The 19,801-nt window shown below is 33.8% G+C and overlaps 1 protein-coding gene across 2 annotated transcripts in view; it reads left to right on the top strand.

Annotated features, from left to right (window-relative positions):
- Window positions 1-15,254, top strand: part of LOC106073519 (uncharacterized) — a 31,108-nt gene extending 15,854 nt beyond the window's left edge. For both annotated transcript variants that reach the window (XM_056027739.1, XM_056027740.1), the window contains exons 2-6: window positions 4,167-4,305; window positions 6,832-7,070; window positions 8,518-8,650; window positions 9,717-9,902; window positions 11,388-15,254. In XM_056027739.1, the coding sequence (XP_055883714.1) occupies window positions 4,218-4,305; window positions 6,832-7,070; window positions 8,518-8,650; window positions 9,717-9,902; window positions 11,388-11,617 (876 nt within the window). In that variant the 5' untranslated portion in view covers window positions 4,167-4,217 and the 3' untranslated portion in view covers window positions 11,618-15,254. The remainder of the gene's footprint in view (window positions 1-4,166; window positions 4,306-6,831; window positions 7,071-8,517; window positions 8,651-9,716; window positions 9,903-11,387) is intronic.
- Window positions 15,255-19,801: the final 4,547 nt, after the last annotated feature.

Here is a 19,801-nt window from a genome sequence, read left to right as displayed (position 1 = left end):
TAAATAAACTTCTTTTGAAATCAAACTAGAATGTGACTTTTGTTCATAAATACACATATATTCCACTTCCGAGTCTTTCCAAAATCACCCTTGAATTAGGTCACACCACCTCGTGGTTTCATCAGAAACTTTTTTAACCAATCCAATCCAAAACATCCGCCCCACGCTTCATAATCTTCTATTGAAACACGCACACACACTCCAATACAAATAATTCAACACAACAACACTCATTCTAAACCGGAACTAGAAATGTCTCAACCATAGCAATGAAAGTTATTAATAACACGCACACACACACACACTGACACACACACATACAACATTTGTTCGTCTGTGTTTTTTTTTTTTTACTATTATTGTTATACTTTATTTTTAAAGACTTTACCAGCCCTAAAACAGGGATTCTATATAGAAGACAAAGCAATTATTATACGAAGATAGGGTAGATACTATAGGCTTTACGATCATAATATTCATTTCACTCACGTATTGTTTCAATAGCAACAATAATAATGTCTTTGAAGCTAAACATTGAGAAGGATGGGTGGTACACTTGTATTACCTCCCTTGATGGATATTCGCATTGGACTGGAGTAACACAGCAATCACTAAACTCTGCGACACTCCTGGGCAGACGACCAACAAGTAAAATAGAAATAACACATACAACTCTGAACCGAATACAAGGAACATTATCTAACAGGCTAAAATAGAAAAAATACAAAGCTTATGCAAGGGAAAGAACTGTCAGATTTATAAATACTACAAGATTAATTTCCCCTTTTCTATGTAAAACCAACTTAATCAATTACCACTAATTGATTAACTAATTTGTTATTTTGTTTTATTGATTAATGTGCTGTCATAGACATGGAATAATGGTTTGCAAAGTTTCAGCTTGATCCCAGACTGGAAAGTGAGAGAAATAACGTGTACAAGATTTGAACCCCCAGACAGACTGAGTTAATACAGAGTTGTAATAAAAAAAAATACTCAGAAAAACATAAAGATAAAGACACATTTTTGTACCACATGTTAGGACAAAATCCCGCTAGTAGTTTTTTCTTTCCTAGTGTCATTAGAGCGTTAGAACGGGTGGCCTGAATCATACAGAAAAAACAACCACAATGACTAAGTTTAATTTTCTAATTAAAACATACACGTCTGCAATATATTAGATATCTGTCATCTATAAGATAAGTCCTTCATGCTTATATATCTCAGTCTTATTGATTAGATTGCTGCCTGGTCGTGTGGTATGCGCTCTGGACTGTCTTTCGGTGGTTCTGATGTTCCCGGGCTCTAACCCTGCCCGATGCCATTTCCCGTCGTCCGGCGGGATGTAATTATTTTCAGAATCTGAAGGAACGATCGAAACATGTCAAACATTTTACAAACATAATAATTGCGTTTATTCCTAGAATAACTTGTTACCTTAATTAACTTTGATCGATTTATTTGACCTTTCAGTAAAGTTATTTTTCACTTAGTATGCATATAGATCAGATCTTTGTACCATCTTCCAAAAAAAAAAAACTATTCCAGATTATTTCTATCATTTAAACACATAACAAAGGTGCTACTGTTGAGTGTTGATTATTGGACATCAACTTATGACTTGGCGGGAAAATCCATAATCCTACGTCTGCTCCTACGTCTTCAACCAGCCGACTTGCGCATTCACTGACAAAGAAAGAAAGCATATCATTTCTAGACCAATAAAAAAAAATCTTTTCCATAGATTGTTGTATTGGTTGCTAGTCACGTGTCTCTTTTTTTTGGAAGTCTGTGACGAGGCTAATAATAACATGCAAATGTTGCCAAATTGGTTATGGTTGGATATTACTCCGCCAAAGCATGCATATTACTCCGCCAAAACAAAAGACAATTAAGATAAATACATTAAAGTATTTAGACAGGGCAATGGGGAGATTTGTATTCTCCAATTTTTTTAATGGTAACGTATCTGTTCTGATTGTGAAAAACATAGATCTAATTGTCATCAAAGAATTGCGCTTCCCCGAAAAGAAAACTTGTTTTTTTTTTTATTTAAATTCAAATACATTACAACTCCGGTACTCCATAGATTGTGTTCCCATGCACCAAAGAGAAGAATTCATCACCAGTATTCTATTTTTGTTTGTTTGTTTTACATGTTTCGGATGTTCCTTCAGAGTTGAAGATAATTACTTCCTAGTCGAAACCTCCCGCAGGACGACGGGGGATGGGAGCGGGCAGGGTTTGAACTCTGGACCATCGATAAATCTGAACGACAGTCCAGCGCGCAAACCGCACGACCAGGCAGCCATCCATTTTTGTTTGAATCCACTTGATTTCTTTTGTTTTAGTTAGCTAAATTAAGAAGTATCAATCTTTATGGATGAACACATATAAGGAAAATGTTTGCTCATGGAAAAAAAACACAACTTAGAATTGTAACTAATGTTAATTCAAATCCTATTGGACATTTTCATACCTGGCGGAAAACCAATAAATAGCAAGCTTTTTGGTGTCTCCGGAGTACAGAATAAAGTATGTCATGATAAGCTGGGGGGTTTTCCCCCTATATATTCGTATGTGATAACGTGTGTGGACTTCGTTGCACTGCAGAAACAATTTAATTTTTACATTTGATTTAGTTGGCAATGTAGAAGTTCAATTTAGCGTCCTTGGCATTGTTCAGTTTATTGTAAACATTTTCTATAAAGACATAAAACTTAAGTTTGAATATTGATTTTTCTCTTAGTTTTATTCTCCCGAGACTGGGTTGAAATTAATAATACATAAGGTGGCTTGGACTTTGGAATAGAAACAGACAAATTGCAAAATTTTCCACTTTTTTTTCTCTCTCAATTTCTCATAACTTCAATGCTTATGAAATACTGTAACGAGAAGTGAGCGTGATTACAATCCTCGTGAAAAATATGGTATGCGCAACATGAACAGGCGATGTTCATCTTCTATTGTTTCATACAATAATATTAAATGGAATTAATCAGATCTCATGGTCTAGTGTTACAGTCATTAGATTGAAAGGTCCTTGCGTTGAAAGCGTGGATACTTTTTTTATGTTTTTGAAATGTGAGAATGTGTTCACGACATTGATATCAATAACTTTGGGGCACGGTTTTAACCTTCTTAAAGTAAAGTTCCTCTTTCAGACTTTGCGATCTACAGGGCAGATGATGTAGCGGTCATCTGTTTCTTTGGCCCACGGTTAACGATGGTGTCATGTTGCCAGCACAACGACCAGCCGCCTTTACTTTTCCCAAACTAATGTCAGGTACCCTTTAGAGCTGGGTGAACTCAGGGGCGCTCGAAGATCCCGAAATCAAAATCCCTGTCTTCACCAGGATTCGAACCAGAGACATCAATTCTCGAAGCCAAGCGTTTTACCGCTTAACCACCTCTGAACTTTTATTTTCAACCATCACAGAGAAGGTACTAGTCACCGATCACAAAGACAAAATTCTTTTGTGAATTCTTTTTTAAAAGCAAAGTTTCTGATGTGAACTTCACATTTAATGTTTCAGTGAAACTGGGGTATGTATGATCAATCTCAATTGCGATCTTTGTAGACCTCACAAACAGAATGTAAATCAACCATCGGCGGACGTTTATGTCTGCATTGGATGTGGTAAAATATGTGGGTCGCATCTAGGGCTGCGTAGTCACGTGAAATATTGCACTCCTCGTTAATCTCTGGACAAACATTATATTGTAGACCAACTTTTCTCTAGAATAAAGATGTAGGCCTATAAATTTATATCTATATATATAAATACATCGCAGTTTAAAACACAAATATCTCTTTATAATGCAACACATTTATGACATAGATTCTTGATTCCTTTGTACAATTCTATGAATGGTATCAGGAGTGGCCGATGAAGCATGTCGAACGCCAATGAACCATAGATAAATACTCTATAATCCATGACTGAAGCCCCACCACAGAATTTCTAATAATACAACTATCATCATATTTCAAAAGTTTGAATGCTTGAGGTGTCGGAAGACCCAATCAATTGATACGAGCAACATTGTCAGAATACAATGACTTCTGTTTTAATTGCGTGTCTGTATTGGGTCTGTGCTCCTTGCACAGACGACATTGATCTCTTTATTTACTCTGTGTGTCTGGTTTTGTTTCCCCTGTCTAGCATGTAGACTAATGACGTGACCCAGCAGCAGCAGAAACAACAGCAGCAGCAATGGTGGCAGCTTCCTTTCATCGCTCCTACATCTTCCTATTGCTCTGGCTGCAGCAATATTATGTGAATCCAGTACTCGCAAACAAAGGTAAAGTGCTAGATAATAACGGTGGCTATTCCGTGTTTTAACTACATTTTGGTAAACTTGAAACATGTAATAAATACAATTTTAAAAGATGAACTTTACAATTAGGTCTAGAAGAGTCACTTTTTTTACCATCAAACTATAATTTTGACAAAGCTTATGCTTATATCAGCTCACTTTGTATATTTAAAAAAAGTTAATCACATTATTTCTCCAACACTCATTGTCAAGCAAAATTGATACTTTTCACTACTTTTCATTGGCGTAGCCAATACATGAAGCAATACTGTCTTTGTTTTGTTTTTTTAACAGATAAAAGTGTATTAATTGTGTTTATTTTACAAGCTAAAGTTGCTAAGAAGGGGGGCCTTTTGACCACCTTATATAAAAGGTCAAATACAACGTAGACTTATACCCTATTCATGAAACCAACCTAAATATAGATCTAAATATAAACAATGTTTTCTTTCCTCTGTTTAATTTAACTCTAAATCAGATTTTGTTTCCACAACACATGCTCCTAATAATTGATTTTTTTCTTACGGAAGTAGATCAGATGGCTAACACTTCATTGATTCTGAACAGAACATAGGCGTATCACGCACAGCGCGGCTGATGGAAGATTTTCCCTAGAATTCTTTTGACTTTAGCAGTTAGGGGGGGGGGAGTCTGTCTTCTTCTTCTAGCTTTTTGCTGTTGAGCTGTAGGCTCTTTTGCAGACTGTTCTAGCACTGCCATATAGTGTTGGTTATGGTGGGCTGAAGTGGTAGTAAGGTCTGAGTAAGGTGGGTTACGAAGGGGCATTCAAAAAATGAGATGGTTTATGGTTTCATACGGTTGGGCGATTGTTTACAAAGGTTTGTGTGGGGGGGATTTAGCTTGTTAAGGTGATAATTTAAGGTGCGTGTCCTGTTCTTATATGGAAGATTGTAGATTGTTATTTGCAGGGGAGGGGAAGTTGATATTGTCCTGGTGGTCTGTCTAGTGGAAACCATTCGATATAGCAGGTCTCAGCGCTGACCTGCCACGTAGAAGCCCGTGGGCAGTGAAGACCAATATCTCTTTGTCACTTCATACAGACCTGTGACCTGGCAACGAGCTATTGGTCTCCACTGACTCTATAGACAAAGATTTACTGCTGCAGGGTTACATATATGCATGTTTTTCGTGTTTTCTATATGGTCTCCACTGCCCACAGGTTGCGACGTTAAAGGCCTTCTATAGCGATTGGCCTCGGTCTATTGGAAGTTTTAAAGTTCTATAAATTGTCGATTATCATTTGTGTGTGTGTGTGTGGTTCCAAATGAGGGTATAAGCCCTTAGAGTCTATAGAGATCAGATGGCTTTCCTCAAGAGTGCCATTAGGGCATGGAACGGGTTGCCTAAATCTGCCAAAAAACAACAACACAACAACAATGACTTAGCAGAATGTCTAGTTAACTTGTAGGCTACAACTAGATTAACACACGGATATGTATAGTATATGTCTTCTTTTTTATGAAGGAACGTCTGTAATTTATAAGATAAGATAGATAAGATCGGCTCAACCTGTTTGGGCATTATTTTTAGCCCCTAGGTAGATGGCTGGGGATAGGCTACCGAGTGGACTTCTGAGTTCGTGGTCTAGTTCGACGTTTGATTGTAACCAATAGTCATGCAATCTAATATTTAATTTTGTGTTTTTTTTTCATTGGGGTCAAGTAAAACTAGGAAAACAAAAATTTTCAATCAAAACAATTGAAGCACGTTATTACACTGTGCCCTCTCTCATTGGCTCAGCGTTTGTATTCCAAAGCGCGGGGTCTCGAGTTTAAATCCGGTTGAAGACTGGGACTTTAAACTTCAGGATTTTTTTAGGATGAGCCCACCAAACTCTAATGGGTACCCAATACAAGTCGGGGAAGTAAAGGTGGTTGGCCTTTGCACTGACCACAAAACACTCTAAATAATCATTGGCCATAAAATTAAGTAGGTGAGTAGTTAGGTAGGTGGAGAGGTAGGTAGGTAAGTAGGTAAGTGGGTAGGTAGCTTGATGTCAAGCATGGAACCAAATGCGGCATTAGGGGATAGCGAGTAGGGCGGAACCGCCCCAGGCCAGCGATAAAGTGATTACTTTGTCCCCGTCAGCCCATCGTACTGTTGTAACCCCGCCATGCGCACCGCCATCCAAGATAGTGCAGAAGGTGCGCACTATTAGTGACTAGACTAGGAAGGATGTGGTCATGAGAGAGAGAGAGAGAACGATGTCCGCCCAAGTCTAGAGCCGAGATGAAGATGCTGTGCTCAAGGCAGATGTCCTATGTGTTTGTCATGTCCTCATGTAAATAAACACATGTCTCGTTGGGTTGCCTCCCTTCAGTTATTACAGTACAAATATTTGTGGCCCTGATATAAATGAAATGACACTCGCTCAGGGCCCCGCGCATGGCTAAGGTCACCATACACATAAAGCCCATGTTGTATCATTTCATCCAATGTATCATTTCCTAATGTGAAGATTGTAACGTCTCTATTCTACTTCTGATACAGAAGTGTATTTTAACAGCTATGGGGACTGCTCAAAAATGGAGCCCTTTGACTTGGATGACGAGGAGTACACCCTGAAACACATCGGAGGTACATTTGCGCACGAGACTTTGGTCTGCAACATCAGCTTCAAGGCGCCAACAAAATTTGGAGTTTGTTTGAAGTTTGAAAAGCTTGAAATCGAAGACTGTAAAGTGCGGATTAATATTTACAGATTGACCAAACCAAAAGAAAACCTCTGGGTATGTTGACACGTGAGCTGTTTTTGTTTAGACTTGTAAATAAATGTAGTCCTTAACTCCTTGAACAAGTTTTGGGCAGTTGTATGAAACAAACATCTATTTTAAAAAAGCTAAGAAGATACTCGAAATAAAGAATCACCCCTTGTGTCAGGATTTTGTGATTTTACCATCACAAAAGAGATACAAGACACCGATAGCAAAGACAAACAGACACAAACACTCTTTTGTTCCCCTGGCAATCAAATCATTAAATAAGAACAATCTGGTATAAACTTTGTCACATGTAAATTATGAGTGAGTCTAGTGTGAATGTACATTTTGGTTTCTTAAAGTTATAATGTTTTTTGTTTGGTGCAATGCACAAATTGTAAGACAAATTTCCATACGGACAATAAAGATTATTATTATTATTATTATTATTATTATTAATTATTATTAATTATTATTTTATTTAAGACATATAAAAAAGTAGTCCTTGAATATCTCACAAAAAAATTCTATTTATTTCAAAACATAAATAATGTAGAAATAGATATAATAAAAATATCCTCGCATTTTAGAGACAAACTTTTATGAGCAAAAAATTAGCGATCGTGATATGTTAAGCCTGCCTGGTCGTGCGGTTAGCGCGCTGGATTGTCGTTTGGATTTATCGATGGTCCGGGGTTCAAACCCTGACCCCCCCCATCCCCCGTTGTCCTGCGGGAGGTTAGGACTAGGAAGTAAACTATCTTCAACTCTGAAGGAACATCCGAAACATGTAAAACATTTTACAAACAAACAAGCCTGTGCCTGAATTGAATTTGCAAAATTAAAAAGTTTAATTTGTGTGCATGTCAAGATCGTCTGTTAGAGCATTGTGCTTACAACTTGACATCATAATGAGGCAGCTCGGGGCGGACTGGCTATAAATATGGGCATTTGGACAAATCCATCGTGGGCCCAAAACAACTGGCTTAGTGGAACCTTCGCCGGTGCTTTGAATCACAGTAAGGTCTTTAAAAGGTTTGGATTTATTATTGTAAAAATAAATTAAAGTATGTCGTGATTGACTTTTAATAGATCTAGATCTAGGTCTAAAGATCTTTATAGATTTACAGTAATGGTGGAATGCCTACCGCCTACATGTAGAAATGTAATAGGTTATGGAATGTAGTGCTTCTTAGTAGCCTTAGTGGGCTTTTATTTGGTAATTGTATTGGTAGGCCTTTATGCTATATAGGCTTAATGTTTTTGCCTTTGAAGTGTGCGTTCCGTTTTTAACACTTTAAACACACACGCACACAATTTTCGGCCCTATTGTTTGGTAATGCCAGGGCCGATTTTCACACCAGGTCCTTATTTTCACATACCCTACATTGAAGATTATTTGATATGTAGATCTAGAGTGTTCACTATATGCAAGCTTAATTTTACATTTGATGGTTGGCTCCTTGCTTTTTTGCAGAGAACATTTGACTGCCGTCTTGACTCCATGCCAACACACATGTGTACATCTGAACGTGCTGTGAAAATTCAAGTTAAAAAATCTGATCTGAACTCCAACAGAGGATACAGATTTGAAATCGAAGTAGAAAAAAGTGAGTTGATACAATCAGTTGAGGATTGTTTGCTAGGGACTCTACACAATCATTTGAGGAGTGTTTGCTTGTGACTTTACATAATCATTTAAGGATTGTTTGCATGTGAATTTAAGGAATTAGTTTAGGATAGTTTGCTAGTGACTTTACACAATCATTTAAGGATTGTTTGCTAGTGAATTTAAGGAATTAGTTTAGGATAGTTTGCTAGTGACTTTACACAATCATTTAAGGATTGTTTGCTAGAGAACTTAAGGAATTAGTTTAGGATAGTTTCTAGTGACTTTACACAATCATTTAAGGATTGTTTGCTAGTGAATTTAAGGAATTAGTTTAGGATAGTTTGCTAGTGACTTTACTCAATCATTTGGTAGACTGTTCAGCAGTGAGGATACAAAATTAGTAGTAGTTGGGGATTGTCTGATAGTGAGACACAGAATCACCGGTTGTTGGGGTTTTTATGGTAGTTAGTATGCAGAATTAGTAGAATCTAGTAATTGGGGATAGTTTGATGGTGAAATAGAATTTATTGTAGTTGAAGATTATTTGGTACTGAAACAGAAACAGTAGTAATTGGTGATAGTTTGTTAGTGAAATAGAAACATTATTAATATGGGATTGTTTGCTAATGAGTGTCGAGACTAACACCAAAAGTGTGAGGACTCTGAAGCTCAGAAAATTCAATGGTCAGTCATCCAAGAGGGTATCTAGGTTACAGTGGTTAGTTATCTGAGAGGGTAGCTAGGGTTAGACTGGATATTTTCTGTTTAGTGTGGTGTAACCCTGATTTTTACTTTGTGTTTGAGGGTGAGAATTCTTTTGATTTAAATCCTGTCACAAAATGTGAAGCATGTACATCTTTTTCTTTTAGTTCACCCCTAAATTCACTAAAGTCTAACATATAATTCCTTATATAAACTAACATGTACATGAATGATGATGAATTGTCCCAACTGAAAAACCTTTTCAAGCAGACCCAATACCCAGAATTCATGAAAGCTCTAAGACAAACCTTAAAAGATTTACTCAATTGCTTATTAATAAATTATGTCTTTTATTTCTACAGGTGACAATGTTTCAGACGAAAGTGTTTTAATAGCATCTATTGGAGTCTTTATCGGCATCATTTTGGGAGTAGTCGTTTTTATTGCCCTTTTAGGCTTAACCATTGTCTACTGCTGCTGCAAGCGTAGTAACAGACGACAAAAGAGAGCAAGCCCCCTGGCGGAACAACAAACACTAGTACCAACAGGTAAAGTCTTGTAACCTAGCTCTTCTTGTAAACAGTATCTGTGACATTTAACTTTTCTATAGGGTTCCTTACCCAATGAAACCATATTAGCCCGAATCGGGCCATGATCGTATCGATTTGTCTCTGTTTAGAGGGACATGACTAGACTTTATTTTTTCATTTTAAATCTGATACTTTCCAAGTTCTTTATGAAAAAATATAAATAGACATACATATAGGAAGGAGGCTGAGTGGTGAAGACCGGGATTTTTAATTATGGTTAGGGTTAGGGCAAATCTTTGTCCACCCAACTCTAATGGGTGCCTGACGTTAGTTGGGTGTGTTCATTGTGGTGGCCACATGACACCTTCATTGACCGTGAGCCACAGAAAAAAAAGACCTTTACATCATCTACCCTACAGATAGTAAGAACTGAAGGGGGAACTTTACTTTTCTTACAAACATGAAAGCCTGCTAGTAAATCATGGTTTCCTATATGTTAATCTTTTGCACCCTGCAGCAGTAAATCTTTTTTTTTTGCCACGTTCTTTAAGGAAAATATTTATTTACAGAAAAACAACAAATCAATAATTAATTGTCCTGCAAAAAAACTTGAGCTACAGAAAATGATTTTTTGTTAGTTTATTGTAAATACATGATGCTTAGGTTGTAGCTATAAAGAGCTAAACAAAACTTTTTGTAGGCGTATTAATTTCTTAATGCAAAATTTGAATTTAACTTCAACTTTTTTGTATAGAACAAAACTGATTGTAACTTTTAGTGACAAATATACACAGACTCAACTTCAATGTAGATCTATCTAGATACCAATTGAAATATTAATAACTTGAATAATAAGAACAAAATACAAAACTCACTTTAAACTTCGTCTTTCTGTCACTCGTCTCTTTGACTTCAACTTTCATTCCCCTATATATCACCTCAACTGCAATGGAATTACTTATAACTATCACTCCCCTATATATCTGGGATAGAATTACTTATGGTTACAACAGAATTATGCACACACACACAAATACTTCACAACATTTTTCATTCCTTAAATTTAGGCCCATTGATTGCTACTTGTTATGACTGCTCTTTATTAGAGAACCATGTTATATGTACCTCACATTGTATTTGAGATTAGTTTGATATTGAGCAACAAAATTTGTTTTCTTGCCCAATTATGCAAGGTAGAATCATGGAATTAAATATTCACACAAATGTTTTTATTTATTTAGCACTCCCAATCTCAATGATAAATTGAGTTCGAGACCCTAGGTATTTCTGCCAGATGTTCTACCACTCAGCCACCATGCTTCGTAATTTAATTTTTTTGTTTCATAATGCTTATTATTTATCCATAAATGATGTAGAAAGCAGAAAGAGTGATTCGAACCAATGACTTGTATAAATCCCTGACAGAATATTGTATGTACGATTATATTCAATTGAAATTATTGAGCTAGGTGACTAACTTTCATTACTTTTGATACTTCACAGCACCACCTTTAGAGTCTTTGTCAAGCCCACCCCAGCTTTATCCTAAATTGGAAACACCCTATAATCCAGATTTGCCACCGCCTTACGTCATGTCAGATGCGCCCCCGCCTCCTTATGAATCGGAGATCAATCCACTTTTAAATCCACAGAATGACCCAAAGATAACTTCGCAATCGTATCCCCAAACACAAACTAGTGATGATGATCAAACTTTGCCTCTCAAGCAGTGATTTTGTGACAAAAATCTATGTTGCTAATTATCTCAGTTTTGAATGACAGATTTAACAAATCTGGACATACTAACAGCATTGTAAGTGGTCAAACCAGAAAAACCTTGGAGAGTCTTATGCTTAGAAGTCAAGGGTCACTATATGATCCAATTTAGCATTTTAAGCAGGAAAAAAAGAAGTCTACTATCAAGGCATTGAACTCTGACACTGAAAACTGTTTCACCTGAAAGAAACAGATATAATTCCAAGAAATGTTTTATTTTGATTTTTACTGACTCTTGTGTCCATTTTGAACTTTGTACATGATCAACAGTTCTCTAAATGTTGTGAATTTCTGTTTTCATATTTATGTTACAGTATTTTATTCAATAAATTGTGATGCTTATATTTGGTGACATTTTACAAAACAATATTTTAATTAATTCAAATGGGAATTGTGCAATTTTTATACATCATATATTTTTACACATTTTTCTTTAACTTAATGATTATATTAAAATTTTAATTGGTTTGATCTTCTATATACATTTAGATAGCAATAAAATAGAAAATTCAATTTCAGCTTTGGATTTGTCACTATTGTAACTTATTTCTTTTAATTACATAGTTTTGAATGTTTTAAATTGTGTTTCTTCCCATCTGTAATTGAGACAAATGATATACAATGGTCTGCCATCTTTGAAGTCTTTTTTTTTCTTTGTCATTTACCAGAAAAAAAAATGATCTCAAAATAGCTGGCAGCAAATTTTTATATTACTGGGTACAATTTGAAAAAACAACAACATTAATCCTATTCTTTTATAGTTAACTGACAGGTAAAATATGAAATATATTGATTTGCAAGTTTGAAAAACTTATTTTCAAGAGGAGAAAAGTGTATATAGAATCTTATTATGTGATTTCTTTAAAAAAAAATTTTAGTTTTTTGGGGTTTTTTTTCCTCTTAAAACTATTAGAATAAACTGCGTGTGTGTTGTAATTTTAAGCTCTCAAAATGGCTGTGACATGTATATGACATATATATTTATGAAAAGAAGAACAAAAAATAATATGAATATTTGTGTTATAAGTTATAATATTTAGAAGGAAAGTTGTCACTTTTCTTCTGTATAATTCTTGCTGTAAGAACTGATTGATGTATTTCAATATATCAAAATATTTTTTTGTGTTGTTATTTTATTCTCAATCTATTGAAGCATTGAGCTGGTAGAAACAAATCTATATGTAAATAACTTTTTTTTGAAGTGTACAATTGAAATATATTTTTAAATATACAATTTTTTTTTTTTTAAAGAAATTGTAAGTTTTTGTATCGTGTTTAAAGTTTAATTAGTTTTAAGATAGGGATAAAAAAATTTTAACCAATTTGTTTTAACAGCGATAACAGCGACCTCCCTTTTAAAAGAAAAAGTTGTTTTTTTTTTGTTATTTACAGGTTGATATAATTATCTCTTGATTTCTTTATGACACCATTATTAAACTTAAGAGTATGAGTTTGAGTTTTTTGGCACATCGGCACACTTTAGGCCATGTCGTGCCCACTAAACTTAAGAATATTTGTTGCTTAGTATTAGATCTTGTAAAAAAAAATTAAAAACATATCAAATTCAAATCTGCTATTGACGTCAAAGTAAGCTGTAAAAACTTTTTTCTATTTATAATGCTAAATGAATATGAAGTTCTAGTCTAACTATAAATGTATCATTCTCTTGAATCTAGTTACTTCACAAACTATGTATTAGTTTTCAAACAGTAATTGACTATCTCCTTACAACAATGGAATAAATGAAATGGTTGACAAATGAGATGTTGGAGGAAGAAGAACAAACTATTTAAAAAATGTTTCACTTGAACAACAATTGAGGTGGTGTGAAATAGAGAGAAGCACTTGAATTGTATTTTTAAATTCCTTTGAATATAAAGCTTAGAACTTTATATTTTGGGATGTGTAACTGGCTGAGTGTTATAAACTGCTTAACTACCTAGCTGAGGAGTTGTGAGGGTGGGCTTGAGTTTGAATCCCAATGTAGACAAATTTGAAACAGAGTTGTGTTTGCTGGGCGCCTAAATGGAAAACATCTGCCATGTGGCTTGCCTGGTCATGTGGTCTTTGTGCTTATGGAGTGTTGTCACGATGGTCCTGGGTTTGAACCTTGGCTGCCACCATCCAATGACGTCCTGAGGGAGCTCTGGGCTAGGATGTAACAACTTCAATTCTGAAGAAACATCAGAAACATGTCAAACAAAACTTTCCACACATGTTCATGAAAGAGGACCAGAGCCTTAAAAACATGCCATATAAATAATATTAATATTATGATTTGGTTATAAAATGTACAGTTAACCCTATGACCTTAAAGAAAAATACAAGCTTCTACTTTTTGATCTAGCAAGCTTTATTATAATCTTTTTAAAAAAGAAGATAATTAATTGAAACTTAGATACACTGTTTTGTCATTTCAATATTTTAAAAGCCTATTCTGTCTTTCCTCTATTGTTAGATAATGAAACAGAAAGAATAATACCTGAATCTAAATTAGAAATATAATCAAACAATTAGCCTACACTATATTTTATGCTTAATTTCTTTTTTGCTCTTATATATTTTCTGATGTTTGTTCAGCCTAAGAGTGTCTATAATACAGCTTAAGCTGGAGACATCTATTTTTAGAATATTTTTAGTTGTTTAAATATACAAATGTTATTAACAATCAGATTTTTTTTTTATATACATAGATCTGTTTGAGGAACTGGTACAGCCATAAAAGTTATAAATACATTGTAAAGAATTTTGATTATGATTATTTTTGTTTTATTTTTCCCCCATCAGATATAGATCTAGATTTAGTGTTTTATAGAAAATTATAATTGTTGCATATTGACTGACTAAACCAGTAGTTTTCTGTTGTAAGTTACAGCAGTTGAAAATGTGGTCCAACAATTAACAATAAGTCAGCATCAAGTCCAAATGTAACCAGCTCTGAAAGCCTAAGGTTGGACATGACTAGCAAGTTCTTGTGTACATTGAATGATATCATGCTCATTGAAAGATAAGCTTCTGTTTCTACATCATCTCCTCTTGCCCATAGATTAGCATGCAATTCATTTAACCACTGCCAGGTATTTACCTAACACTGATAGAAACTATAATTTAATAGAAAACAGTCAATCTGTTTCCCAGGCCTGAATAGATCCTCCACGAACTACTGGAATAATTAACTATTAGACCACCATGTGAACTAATCTCTCTAAAAAAAATAAACAAAGAGTTCCGACAAATATTCAGAGTATGCAAAGTGTTCCGTTGGAGAAAAAGTTCTATTCAAAGAACTATTTGTAAATGCAGACTATAATCTTTGTGCTTATTAGAAGGATGGTGCAGAGTGAGGGAGAGACAGGGTTGGAATACCCAGAAATGAACTTAAATTGTATTAGAAAGAGGATAGACAGTTAAGAGAAATGAAATGCAGTGCAATTAAAATGCAATGTTTGACCAAAAATCTATTTTTAGCTATCAAAGTATGGTGCTTAATGTTATCCTGACTTTTAAGAAATAAAGTATTGTTTATATTTATGAATGGAACCAATGTCATACATGTCTATTAGAATTCATGAATATTAAAAGTTACATGACAAATGTTTGTGGTTTATTGTGTTCAATCTGGGGCTATTATGTTTGGTATCATAAGTGTTGTTATGAAAAAATAAACTTTTTAAAAATATATTTTTAAAAAACATAGCTTATATTTAAGGAAGAACCTCAAAATCACTGTCATTTTTTATCAAAACTGCAGTATTTAACTCCCTTCTTCTATATAAAACAAAATGAATGAATGAATTAATTAATTACTACTAATTGATTTACTAATTAATTAATGGTTAATTTTTTATTCATGTATTGTCATGGACTTTGAATAAATGTGCACAATTTCAATGGAATGATAAAAAATTAGATAGACACACGGATTGAGCTAAAAAAAAAAACAACCTGTTGTTTATTAGAAAAGTGTGTAATACTATCATACATGACATCAGTGTCTTCTTCTTTTCATTCATGGCAATATATTTATATGTGATCAGTAAAGATGAGCTGTGATACAAATAGAATCCAAGATTGTTAGTTTAACATTGGAGAAGGGATTGTTTTGATTCAGTTAAAATTTGATTTCATGTAAATAGAGTCAAACACTTACAAAAACATTATTTGATAAATACAATGAACATTCTTGTTACATTTACTTCCTATTAATATTGAACTGATTTCAAACATTAGAAATTATTTTGGAAATCCTATACTTTCTTAATATTCTATATTGGGAATTCTATAGAGATTCTTTATTTTGTAAATTCTATACTTTCTTGATATTCTATATTGGGAATTTTATACTTTCTTGATATTCTATATTAGGAATTTTATAGAGATTCTGTATTTTGGAAATTCTATACTTCCTTGATATTCTATATTGGGAATTCTATACTTTCTTGATATTCTATATTGGGAATTCTATAGAGATTCTTTATTTTGTAAATTCTATACTTTCTTGATATTCTATATTAGGAATTCTATACTTTCTTGATATTCTATATTGGGAATTTTATAGAGATTCTGTATTTTGTAAATTCTATACTTTCTTGATATTTTATATTGGGAATTTTATACTTTCTTGATATTCTATATTGGGAATTCTATACTTTCTTGATATTCTATATTGCGAATTTTTTAGAGATTCTGTATTTTGGGAATTCTATACTTTCTTGATATTCTATATTGGGAATTTTATAGAGATTCTGTATTTTGGGAATTCTATACTTTCTTGATATTCTATATTGGGAATTTTATAGAGATTCTGTATTTTGGGAATTCTATACTTTCTTGATATTCTATATTGGGAATTTTATAGAGATTTTGTATTTTGGGAATTCTATACTTTCTTGATATTCTATATTGGGAATTCTATACTTTCTTGATATTCTATATTGGCTATTCTATATTTGGGAAAATCTATACTTAAGAAATTGTATATTTTGGAAAATATGCATTAGAGATTCCTTACTTATCTTGATCTATTTAGATTGAGGCAGAGGAAAGAAACCTAATTCTCTAACTGGATTTCAACATGATTCACCTTCTTCTTCAATGTTAGAGGAAAGGATGGTCGTCTACTCTATAATTGAAAGAGCACCTCACTAAATTGTATTCTAATGGATTGGACGAACTACAGTCTAATCTACAAGGAGATTAGATTGTATTCTAATAATAATGTTAGCTTCTAAATGGCGCTACTTTCATACTAATAGCATCCTCAGAGCGCTATGGTTCATATCTCATTTGCGGACCAGCGGGGGGGGGGGGGGGGGGGGGGGGGAGAAGTGGTATCTGGGAGAAGGTTTTCTGTGTTGCTTTTAGGCACTCAGTAAACACAACTCTGCTCGAGTCAGGTGTCGAACCTCAAGCCAAGCGTCCTTAGCCTCTCGACCACGCTTCCCACTATGATATTAGATTGTAGGATTCTAATCTACTATGATATTAGATTGTATTCTAATCGACTGCGATATTCTTTGTGCACAATTCTACGTTTTACTAATACGATTTTACCCTAATGCTGATATTTGTATAAACCATGGGTTAATGTAACTTCACATTAGGCAGACAAACATTATGACCCTAACATAGTTATCTCAGCAAATCTTACCGTTATTATTTTTCATATTTTTCTTCATAGATTGAAGGTTGGCTTATATAAATTAACTGGCAGATAATTATGCACAATAATAATATGTTAAATGGCAGTCAGTATAAAAATGATCTTAATAATAAAAATAGATCTAATACTCACAAAGATTAACTCAACTAAATCTGGATCTCCTGGAATAAATTGGGGAGCTCATTGAGGACTTGTTTATGTTGATGTACCAAGACGTGTAACATTACCAGCAATGATTGGCTAGGACTAACTTTAGGACATAAAATGGATCGTGGTATTCCGAGTGAATTGATCAACGTCAGTTTTATTTTCCAAAAAAAACCCTTAAATTTGCATTCTATTAAACGTTTATATAAAATCTTTAAAAAAAATTGTTTGTGCATGAGTCAAGATCTTTGCAGACAAAAATTAAATTATATAAAATAACATTATTAGCATTTTTTTTTATGTCCTTGCGAACTGGCTAAAACTCTTGCAAATAAAACAATTCAGGAGTAACAGTGGAAAGACGTGGGTCTGTTCTGTATATTTATTTTGAGAGTGTATCATTGTGACTGAAAATAATCTACAATTACAATTATTATAGTTGAATTTTTTAACGCAAATCTTGTGGTGATGGTCATTATAGCATAAATCTGAGGAGGAACACTGAAATGCATAATCCAACAAGCCCTACATATTAAAACTTAAGTCAAAATAAAGAGAGACAATTACCGTTTGTAAATGTCTCGGAAAAATATTTCTTTTATTAACTCCCTTTAATTATAAAACTGGATTTGATGTTATTAAAGTCCTCATGAATTAAAATGGAAATGTAACAATAATTAAAAACTACACTTCATACTCCTCCAACATTATGTAGCAACAACACTTAAAGAGCAGTTATATCCGCTGCAAACGTATTGTAAGGGAAGACTTATCTTATAGATTACAGATGATCTTGTCTTGTAGATTACAGACGATCTCATCATATCAATAGGTTACAGACGTTACTTCAAAAGAGAAGATAATTACGTCCTACGCATTACGTGTCAATATAGTCTTGCATGTTAATCAGTGACTTAAACTCTGCTAAGTCATTGGTTTTCTTGGATGATTCAGACAACCCATTCCATAAAATTCCATTATTAAATGACAAAATGGAAGGAGCACTTACATGAATCCGTTCTAGCATATGAAATAAGACATGTGACTCTATTTTGGTTTTGTTTTTCTATTTGTAAATTATGGTTCAAAGTTTTACGTATTATTGCTACTTTACTTTTCATTCTTCTGTACTGAAGTGTCTCTAAAAAGTAAATGTAAATATTCGTTTGTTATAAATCTCACTTCTCTATTTTGCATTTGTTCTAATGTTTCTTAATGTTTTCTTGAGTTGATGAATCCCAAATAGAGGATACATGTTCTAATATTGGCCTAACTAAGGTTAAATAACGTTTTAGTTTTATTTTCCTGTTTGATTTGTAAAAATGTCCCTTAATAAATCCAAATGCTTTTTTTTGCTTTTTTAAAAAATAATTTTATCAATATGAGAGCTATATGATTATTTTCCATTTATTATTACACCTAGATATTTTGAGTTTTTAGTTTGTGTAACTGGTTTACCAGAATAAAATAAGAAGGCTTACTTCTAATCTTGAACTCTTCTCTATGCATACTTTGAAATAAACCCCAATGTTTCTTGAAGTACTAAACTTCACATTATTGTATTTTGACAAATTAAACTGCACGGCCATCGGTATAGGCCTATTTGGTGGTGGCGAGTGGGGCTACAGCCTAAGGCCGCCTTTGTATAATTTAGTAATGAATTAATGCTAACCTTTTCTAGCTCGCCTCACTGTTCTTCATTTAACCTAATAGAATACTGTCACTAACTTTAATGGGCTAACATTTTTAGAAGCGGGCCAAAAATCAAGAAAAAATTTTGGCGGGCCATATATTTTTCGGCATCTAGAAAAATACAGAAATTTAGTATCTTGAGTTTTGATATTTTTTATATCAAAATTAACTAATGTCATGCATGAAGATGCAATTATTTTAATAAAAGTTCGTCCTAATTTGGTTCTTAAGAGTGAAGTAAGGTTAATCTATGACAGCTTTTTCTGTGTCCTGAACAAAGATACTTTCAAATAGATGAAGATGTAAACATTGCACATATTCTCTAAGCATATTCAATATGGAAAACTGTCTCAGAAATTGTTTCAAATTAATTTCATAATTCCGAAACTAGCCTTCCTTCACATGATATTCACATCACTGTCTTCAGTCATTGAATTAATCCTGGTGGCATGTGACAAGTCATTTTTACCTAGCTGATTGACAAATAGAAATGGCTGTTGCTGCAAATCTTTTGTGTACAATTATCTTCTAATTGATTTCTCCCTGGTACACGGTACAGTGGAAAAACTGAATGTACATAATTAAATGGCTAGAGTTCGACTGTATTGCAACTGGTCTCAAACTAACACACAAGACAAAG

The sequence above is a fragment of the Biomphalaria glabrata genome, chromosome 4 (genome assembly GCF_947242115.1).
Source record: "Biomphalaria glabrata chromosome 4, xgBioGlab47.1, whole genome shotgun sequence".
Lineage (NCBI taxonomy): Eukaryota > Metazoa > Mollusca > Gastropoda > Planorbidae > Biomphalaria > Biomphalaria glabrata.
This window is presented reverse-complemented; position numbering and strand designations above follow the sequence as displayed.